The sequence below is a fragment of the Cydia amplana genome, chromosome 5 (assembly GCF_948474715.1).
Source record: "Cydia amplana chromosome 5, ilCydAmpl1.1, whole genome shotgun sequence".
In the NCBI taxonomy this organism is placed as follows: Eukaryota; Metazoa; Arthropoda; class Insecta; order Lepidoptera; family Tortricidae; genus Cydia; species Cydia amplana.
In genome coordinates, this window is record NC_086073.1 from 12,240,402 (window position 1) to 12,249,891 (window position 9,490).

At 36.2% G+C, this 9,490-nt stretch overlaps 2 protein-coding genes and 1 long non-coding RNA gene across 3 annotated transcripts; 2 read left to right on the plus strand and 1 right to left on the minus strand.

Moving 5' to 3' along the window:
• The first annotated feature begins 5 nt into the window (after positions 1-5).
• On the plus strand, positions 6-2,629 carry LOC134648063 (FAD-dependent oxidoreductase domain-containing protein 1-like). The gene is made up of 6 exons (XM_063502506.1): positions 6-340; positions 521-824; positions 904-1,240; positions 1,631-1,865; positions 1,949-2,063; positions 2,440-2,629. Exons 1-6 carry the CDS (start codon positions 74-76, stop codon positions 2,577-2,579), a joined length of 1,398 nt encoding a protein of 465 aa, XP_063358576.1. The 5' UTR covers positions 6-73; the 3' UTR covers positions 2,580-2,629.
• A 341-nt stretch (positions 2,630-2,970) lies between these two features.
• On the minus strand, positions 2,971-5,224 carry LOC134648493 (calcium load-activated calcium channel). The gene is made up of 5 exons (XM_063503015.1): positions 5,085-5,224; positions 4,896-4,973; positions 3,657-3,831; positions 3,400-3,540; positions 2,971-3,117 (listed from the first exon to the last, which is right to left on the minus strand). Exons 1-5 carry the CDS (start codon positions 5,143-5,145, stop codon positions 3,021-3,023), a joined length of 552 nt encoding a protein of 183 aa, XP_063359085.1. The 5' UTR covers positions 5,146-5,224; the 3' UTR covers positions 2,971-3,020.
• An 811-nt stretch (positions 5,225-6,035) lies between these two features.
• LOC134648494 (uncharacterized) lies at positions 6,036-7,346 on the plus strand. The gene is made up of 3 exons (XR_010096896.1): positions 6,036-6,087; positions 6,571-6,697; positions 7,070-7,346. It is a non-coding gene; the product is annotated as an uncharacterized LOC134648494 (long non-coding RNA).
• The last annotated feature ends 2,144 nt before the right edge of the window (positions 7,347-9,490 follow it).

Sequence of the window (9,490 nt, forward strand, 5' to 3'; positions counted from 1 at the left end):
TTTAAGTTGCTTAACTGCAGAAGTTATACTGGTGGCATATTTCCTTGCGTATTAGGTGGCACAAATTCACACTATGATAACTTCCAAAGTATTTCAACGAAGTTTTAGTAAATGTGTTTTTTTATGCTCCGAATCAAAAAACCCTTTTAAAAGAACATGGGGTACAATTGCCAAAGAATTGCCGGCTATATTCGGCTTGAATAACAAAACCTCCAATTATCCAGAACATGCCGATATCGTAATTATTGGAGGTGGTTATATTGGCTCATCTGTTGCATATTGGCTGAAAGCAAAAGCTGGCCACGGACTTTCTGTTGTTGTGCTAGAAAAAGATCCAACAGTAAGTGTATCTTTATTTTGGTATAATTTTGTGTAACATCTGAAACACTGGAATACTATCCAGAAATGGGTGACCCCATCCTATTCTTGGGTTTTCTCAAGTTTGGGGCCCCTTTGGGCAGATTTTTTGTGTTATACTTGTATAACTAAAATATAAATTTCCTAATTTATTTATTTCCAGTATGCTGCAGCAAGAAAAAATATATCATGCGGATCACTAACTCAACATTTTTCATTACCAGAAAATATGTATCTTTCCCAACACAGTGCTGAATTTTTAAGGAATGTAAAGGATAATTTGGGTTCAAATGTTGACCTTAAATATGTACCTAAAGGGCACTTACTGCTAGCTTGTGAAGAACATGCCGAAAAACTTGAGCAAAATGTCAATATTCAAAGGGAATATGGCATTAGAAATGAACTGTTGAGTGCAAAGGAAATAAAAAACAAATTTCCTTGGATAAACACTGATGATGTCAAACTTGGTCTGGTTTTATTTAAATACATTTGGTTGTTATGAATTTAATACATTTTATATGAGTACCTAACTCTTTTTTTTTCTAGGATGTTTGGGGTATGAGTCTGAAGGAACCTTTGATTCTGCGGCCTTCCTTGGAGGTCTTGTAAAAAAATCTTTAGACATGGGAACAATTTACATTCACGCTGATGTAACAGGATTTGAATTAGAGAAACAAAGAGATGTATTGATGGAGGGTATCACGCCTGGTTCATTTGAAAGGATAAACAAAGTTGTGTTCAGAACACCAGAAAATGAAGAACACTCCATTAAATTTGCCGCTTGTATTTTAGCCGCAGGACATGAGTCTAGTCAAGTTGCCCAATTAGCTAAAATAGGTAATGGTGATGGGTTATTAGCCATACCATTACCAATTGAGAAAAGGTAAACATTCCAAACCAATTATTTTTCATCAGATGACATATGATTTGTATGTTTTTTTTACTGGGGTGATAGACACATTTTGTATTTCCGCTATCTGCTGCACTATAGTGATATGTTTATTATTGCTAGTTATAATTATACAACAGGTAATGCAGTGGCACCAGTGACCAACGGAAACCAGGAACCAACAATTTGGTATTTTACCCAAGAAAGTGCCATTATTTTAGGTAGCTGATTTATCAATGTGGTAGATTACCCTTATTTTCTTGAATAAAAAATAGAAGTGTCGGTTACTGATTCCTGTCAGTCACTGATGCCACTATGTTAGTTAAACAGATAATCTTTAAAAAAAACTGTGTATTAATATTTTACATTATTTTTCTTTTACAGAGAGTCTGATGTGTATTCCATAGAGAATATGACTCAAACAACAGGCCTGAATACACCTCTTGTAATGGATACAAGTGGAGTTTGGATAAGCAAAGACGGCTTAGGGAGCAACCTACTGTGTGGTGCCGTTCCTCTTCTTTCACAGAGTGCTACTGGCTTGTTTGGTGATGATTACACAGATAAAATAATAAAACCTTCATTGTTTAACAGGATACCACAATGTAACTCAGCACAGGTAAAAAACTTAAACATTTATATTTATAAAATTTGCCACTAAAAACATCATGTTTTCATTTGTTGTTTTATAATTTTTCTTAGGTCACCAGTATTGCAACTGAAACATATGACTATTGTCATTATGATGACACTGGTATTTTGGGACCACATTCATATCATAATAACTTGTACATAGCTGCAGGTTTTGGGAAGCAAGGTAATGCCAAATTTGTATTCAATTTTTAGCTATAAATGAAATACCCAATCGTTGTTTTAATTTTTATGCTAAACATATCCTCCATAGATCATTTTTGAGTTGTTGGAATAATGTTTCTTTCCATTAATTAAATTTCTATACAATTGACTTATTAATCTTATTATCAACTGTTTCCCGGCAACTTGCCACAAAATGACAAGGCCGCCTGTTATTTACCTCTGCTCGTCTCTGTTTTCCTTTTGTATCGCTTTTTTTTTATCCGATCTGTGCCTGTCAGCGACAAATGGGAATACACCTTTGTGGAATTTGTGTATTGAACACAGTTTCAGTCTCATTATTGGAACTAATAATCAATAAAAATATTGTTTGCCCCCAGGTTGCCAGCATGCACCAGGTATTGGCAGAGCTATTGCTGAGCTGATAGTGGATGGCCAGTTTGTTTCTACAGACTTTACAAGGCTAGGCTTTGACAGATTCCTCACAGACAGCCCATTAATAGAATTTAACATTTATTAAGTCAACAAAATAAGAATATAGCTAATTTAAATAAAAACAAATAAGTTTCATTACTTCATTTTTATTTAGACTTCGTAAAGAAACAGATTTTTAAAGTGACAAACACATCCTATTATGTACAAGGACTGGATATGGGAACACAAGAGTTTTTATTAACATTAAGTGAATGAACCAACTTACTTTACAAATTTAAGTAACAATTTTATTGTACAATGCTCTTATCTTAGTAAACCTATCAGTCAACACATATTGATACTGTAATTTAGCAACTTAGTATGTATCTATATGTAATAAATAATATAGATATTTCCATCACATAATATATACCTGTTAATTTGAATAATATGTCTGAATTTCCATCATTGGTACAAAAAATTATTAGCACTACATTAATAACGGAAAATTACAACAAAATATATGAAACTTAACTTTTGTCCCTATTTACTTGAACTGTGCTGGCGGTGCTGCAAACAGAGCTCCACCCTGCTTTGATGCCACACGGGATGGCGCAAATCCCAGCAATTTCTGGATATTTTGCCTGAAAATAAAAACAAAATTAAGAAAAAAAAGATTCATTAAAAAGAATCGAAATATCTTCATCCTGATTGTTTCATGCTATGCCATTTCAAACTACTGGCAACATAAAACTGGTAGGTATCAGGTAATCAGCCAAGTTTTTTTTAATGAGTTAACAGAATAGACTACCTATTTTCCATGTATTCCCATTTCTTCTTAACTCAAGTATGGCAGCGGTCACGGATACACCTTATTTGCGAGTGTAAATAATAGAATTTCCACTAACAAATTTTCTTAAAATTACCTTATACTCATAGTGCACAGTATGTACAAGAAAATAAATGAGCAATCAGAGAAGTCATCTCCTGGCAAGTTCCTGTGACTTAGTCCTTGAATCCATGAAATGGGATAAAAAGGCAGCTTGGCTACTACTCTTCCATCAAATCTGTAAAGGAAGAAAGTAATTAATTTGTTTAATTGGAAGTATTGAAACCGATTTGAATGGAGAAAGAAAGATACAAATAGGAGATTTCCTAAGTTTTGTAAGAGTAACATACTTACATACTGTTGAACATGCTAAGCAATGCTGTAAAAGCAAAGCCTATGGCAAACATTGACTTCATTTTAACTAAAGACAAGTCCCGGTTGTTATTTTTAAGCCTCTCCTCTTCACGTTCAATCTTCTTCTTATGTTGTTTGTCCAATGAGTCACCATGGGCCTCCTTGCGCTTCTCCACTAAAATATAATCATTTAATATAGTGTAAGTGCCAAACCATGTGAGGAGGACCATCACGGTTAATCTTTACTTTATGGACCGTCGAATTTTGGGGTGGGGAGGGGGGGGAGAGGGCTACCCCCCAGTCCAACCCCCATGGCGCGGAACCCCATGGTTATGGAGATATCCATGGTTAAAGTTTGTATGGAATTACTATGAAATAAGGGATTACAGCAAAATTTGAAGGGGGAGGGGGTGAGGGGTGAGGGGGGGCGCGCTTCGCCCGAAGGTGAAGCTGTTGGATCTGGGGGTAGCTCCGGCGCTGCGGAAGAGCAGCCCTTCCGCCCTCGCGTGACAAAGCACGCTCACTGCACTCGGCTCTGCAGCTTCGGCTTACTGGTCGCCTTCGGCGACCAGCCTCAGCCGCTCGCCTCGCTCGTTCCCGCGCTCCGTCACGGCGGGCGAGGGCTGCCCTCCCTCCGCGCCTCCGTTTTTGGAATTGCTCTCTAGGGGTAGGACAGACAAGCCCACGTGGATAGTGGGGTGCTCTGATTCGGTTTTTAGTGACCTTGAGATTCTGGTGACCAAAGATTTCGGCGACCTTGAGATTCTGGTGACCTTGAGATTCTGGGGATAAAAAATTTGGTGACCTTGAGATTTTGGTGACCTTGAGGATGGTGGTGTGGTATAAAAGGTAATATAAATGAACACAAAACAGCACCTTTCGACATCTGCTATGACATTACTCCTTTATTTCATAGTAATTTCATACAAACTTTAACCATGGATATCTCCATAACCATGGGGTTCCGCGCCATGGGGGTTGGACTGGGGGGTAGGCCTTTGCACCCTCTACCCCCCCATACCCAACACTCCCTTAAAATCGACGGTCCATAAAGTAAAGATTAGCTTGAACATAAGTATACACAAACGCTGACACTTCATAATATGCCAATTTCAATGGCTTAGTGGCAAATGGGTCAAACTTGTTAAGTAAGTGTGATGTGTTTGTATCAGCATCACAGCATCCCTACAATTTAGAACCAAGAACATAATATGCCGATCATTTCATCGGCCTACTTACATTTTTTACTTTGTCGCTCCACCTCAACCTTAAGTTTTTGATATTTTTCTGTTCTATAGACTAGAATCCATGTCAAACCTGAAAATAGTAGCATTACTAATAAATAAATAAAGAGAAAAATCATTCTACTGCATGCTAATACACATATTACTAAACTCTTCGTGAATAAGTTTTTTTGAGAAAAATTACCTTCTCCTAAAAAGGCCGTACAAATCGAAATGAAAACAATTAACAACGAATCACTCCACATGTTTTCTTAAGATACGTTCTCCGAAAGCACAAAAGCTATCTTGTTTTTGCTAAAATATCAAAAATCTGCCTTAAGCTCGAAAAAAATACGAATTAATAAAGTTCGGATAATATAGCCCACTGACCGATTACCGACTAATTACTACATTGTGACATAAACATATATCAAGAATGACGTTCCTCCACTTCAGCCAACGCAAAATTATGGTCCGAACTGAACTATAATATTTTAGATGATAACAATATGACTCAATGTAAAATGTTTCTTTTCTAACAAAGAAGAAAAATATTTGTTTTGTAGATATTTTACAAAATAAATCTATTCAATAAAAATGATGTAGAAATTTCTAAGTTTGCAGTGGTTTGCGTGTGCATTCAAAATTTTGCTGGTCATGTGACTCATGCGTTTGATTCGGAACTACTGAGTTGACCGAATGAATAGGAAATGCACATGTGGAAAAATTATCTGGGCTGCTACCGTGAAAATCGAACGATCGAGCGCCATCCGCACGAAAATGATTTCGAACGAACCAACTTGTCCTAACCGCGAAACTCTTTCGTTTCGGCTTACGTCTTTCGAATCCATAGAATTGACCGACGTGAATGGAATGAACGAACCTAACGTAAAGTGTGCATCACACTTCGCATCCCACGCTGGGACATAAAACCGGTAAATTAATAATTTGCTTAAAACTGAGTTAGATATACTTAAATAATTAGTTTTACGTACTTATAACGTTCAATGATACTAAAAACCTTCGTAGGATAAGTTTTAATACCAATTTAAATTTTTTTGCTGTTTTTCGAATTTAATTTTAATAGATTAAGCCAGTAGTGTCAAGACTGTCAATGTCAAACACTTTGTTTACTGTCTTATGGCTGTCTTGATGTTCTGTTGTACCACATATTTTAATATTATAAAATTTGTATTTACATTAAAAAGGTAAGAAAATCTTTATCTTGTCTTTAAAAAAAAACTTTCCAAGCAAGAAGAAATTACCCTTATAATTGAAGTACTTGACGACTTTTTGAAACTATGTATCACAATGTACCTACTTTTAATTATTTTAGTTGGTTTTATCAAGAAAATTATACGAACCAAACATATAAATTACTTCCTAGTACCCGATGACTTACGAAACGACATAATAGTTTCGTTGCATACTTTTGGTTACTCTCGCTCGACGTATGAAACAAAATTAAGAATAAGATACTTGTTAAACAGTGAACAGTTGTAGTTTTTACTTAAAAAAAATATTTTAACAGTTTAAAGGACAATTTTCATTCTACCTATTATTGATATTTTCTCAAAAGTGATTTATTTTATTACTTTGTAAGTTCTTAAGGTCAAATAGCCTATTGATTGTCTGCAGCTCCTGTAGCCGGTTATTTTAGGGAAATATGTTCTAATTCATGTGTTTTTTAGTTCCAGACTAGTAGGAATCACAATGGACCTACAGTGAGCACCCCAGCAAAGAATATATTCAAGCTTATTAGCTTCCAGCTATTGCTGGAAAATGGAAATTTCTATAATGATATGGAGGCCAACAAAGGTAGGCATTTTTACTGATTTGGACCACAGCAACGTTTCGTACTCATTAAACTATGTTGATTGTGTCTCATACATAATCTATGATTTCCTTTCGCTTTCATACTTTCTTTCAAATAAAAGTGCCTGCCCAACGCCAACTAGGTACATGGGTACCTACTTACCTAGATGCCAAGTAGGCTGGCTACATACTTATACATATATCCTACACCTCATGCTTTAAAGGTCTGCAAATGTCTAAATTATAACAAATAAGAATAATTAGATTAGACACAGAAACTTAATTTCAATTTCACACCATTCACTGGGGTATGGTTTAATACAATAATTTGTATATATCTAAATATAATTCTTGTTTTTATTAACATTTCCACAGACTCCAGAGCATGTCTAGCAGCGCCTCATAGGGCTATCCTGCCCACGACTCCCAGTCCACCAGCCGCGCCGGTCCGTCGACTAATCACAACTCCAACCCGGTCAACCGCAACAGGAGCCACAAGAAGATGAGATGGTGCTGGAGATGAAGGTGATCGAAGCCAATGACCACTTATACACCCGCGAAATGATGCGGTGAAAAAAACTATGGTCTTTTTTTAACATTAATGTTATAACTTTATTTGCTTAGACTGATTTGAAATATTCTTTATTGAAAGTGTATATGTATAATGTAGGGAGGTTTGTCCTATTTTTGTTAAAATAAAAAATTATACGTAAAGTATATTTTGTTGAATTTAGCTATTTTTATCAGTACTTCCGTGCCGCGACTATATCTCGCAGATCGTTGGGCAGTGGTCGAACACGTAGTTGGGAGATTTTCAATAAAAAGTTTGCCTTCACATTAACATTGTTTTATTTATCACAGTACATCAGCAATCATTCTAATTATTTGTGTAAAAAAAATTACCCTTCACCAGGCTAAGGGTTATATTTCCCACGTACGGCACTTCAAACATGTGTTCTATTTTCGATGAGTAAGACAGACATTCGATTGTCATTTTCGACATGTCAGCCTGGTAAAGGGTTAAAATTGTATAATATTTCAAAATGTTTATTTAACGTAATTAATACAAACTTAATACTTAAGTACCTTATAAAATAAAATAACTAAAACTAAACCTGATAAAAAAAATCCCTAAAACCTACCTTCTAAGCCTAGGCCCCTCGGCAAGGTGCCCATCACGCAGGCAGCATTCCCGCGCTGTATAGCGATGGCAATCCTTTGCGCGAGAAAGCTGCCTGCGCGAGAGTCCCCTGTTGCCTCTCTTAACCGCTTACCAAGCTCCTTAAGGAGCCCGCGCTCCTCTACCCCACGGTCCGAGTATCTCGACGCCAAAAGCTACGAACTCTTAGTTGGCGCCGAGACAGCTGTATTTATAGGCCTTAGCTCGCTCTCGGGCGTCCGCCGCTGCCCCGGCATTTCTGCTGGTTGCTTGAATGTAGGACGCTGCCAACGTGTCGGCGCAGGTAGCGTCCTACACCAGCGCGCGGCCCATTCTCCATGGGATTAACGACATCCCGTCCGGGCGCTAATTGTATAATTATATTTAAAAATTTTAAATTCGGGACTAACACATTCAGCACATGCACAAACAGGCGGCTAATGGGCAGAAGCTTCCTCCTCCTCCCTTATTGTCTACATTACATTCTAAAGAGTTAGTCAGACCAAGATATTAAGCGATTTTTATAGCACAGACGTGCAAATGTTATTTAAATTCATAATTTCATAGAAGTTTGAAGTTTAAAATTACACTTACACGTCTGTGCTATAAAAATCGCTGCATAGTTATCTTGGTCTCACTCTAATATCATTTACATATTATTGACTAATCAATCATTGACTATGTTTATTTGCACATAAAAGAGTAAGAAATAAAATAACCTAGCTAACCTTGTAAAATTATTTGGTACATTTTTAAGGCACAACTCAGATATAACATTTAGATTTTTACATTACAAGTCTTATATATTTCGTTCGTGTGTAATTATTCCTTGACGAGTAACATGTCTGGTTATCGTTATATACTATACTGCACTGATTGTTTTGAAACAAAATTCTGCCATGGAATTTTGAACAAAACATACATGTTAAACAATAAACACTCACATTATACATCTTTAAATTTTAAAGTACTCTATCTATCTTTGTATATCTACAACATTTATATCGATGGTCACATATTCAGAACTATACTAGACAAAGTTATGCAACATTTTTTCCTAGCGTCCTCATAGTTAACAACACAATCGGCACAATCTGCGTTTGGTTAAGGCACATATTTTAAATCCCCCAGAAACAAATGTAATTTATTGTACCTGCTAGGTATATTGCTCCCAGGGTTGGGCAGTATTTCAATTACATGTATTTGAAATACAAATTAGTATTTTGTATTTGTATTTCAAATACTACCTCAAAAGTATTTTGTATTTGGTATTTCAAATACTGCACTCACATGTATTTAGTATTTTGTATTTCAAATACTTCAAGCTTCAAAATACATTTCTATAAATACATTTTATTAAATTCTATAATCCTAAAATGTCTAATCTCTCGCACAAGCTGTGACTGCTGTGAGCCGACCGCGAACCTCCGATCCAGCCGAGATACAATTTTCATTGGCTGGATACTGGATCTATAGGTCAACTTCTGCGTGGAACTTTTCGTTTAAATCTAGGGGATAGGGTCATTGCAGTAGTTTCCGTCCATGCACTAGTTTTCGACGACTTGACGGATTATCAAATATATATTTCATTTTTAATTTACTACTTTTTGCGAAATCTTCATCTTCCTCGCGTTGTC

What these genes read in the sequence shown, in the direction of transcription:
- LOC134648063 (XM_063502506.1), top strand. Translation starts at nt 74, where the DNA reads ATGATAACTTCCAAAGTATTTCAACGAAGTTTTAGTAAATGTGTTTTT. An exon ending in TGCTAGAAAAAGATCCAACA is followed by an intron (nt 341 to 520) that starts GTAAGTGTATCT and finishes ATTTATTTCCAG; the next exon opens with TATGCTGCAGCAAGAAAAAA. An exon ending in CACTGATGATGTCAAACTTG is followed by an intron (nt 825 to 903) that starts GTCTGGTTTTAT and finishes TTTTTTTTCTAG; the next exon opens with GATGTTTGGGGTATGAGTCT.
- LOC134648493 (XM_063503015.1), bottom strand. Translation starts at nt 5,145, where the DNA reads ATGTGGAGTGATTCGTTGTTAATTGTTTTCATTTCGATTTGTACGGCC. An exon ending in TACGGCCTTTTTAGGAGAAG is followed by an intron (nt 4,974 to 5,084) that starts GTAATTTTTCTC and finishes TACTATTTTCAG; the next exon opens with GTTTGACATGGATTCTAGTC. An exon ending in CTGTGCACTATGAGTATAAG is followed by an intron (nt 3,118 to 3,399) that starts GTAATTTTAAGA and finishes TTTTATTTTCAG; the next exon opens with GCAAAATATCCAGAAATTGC.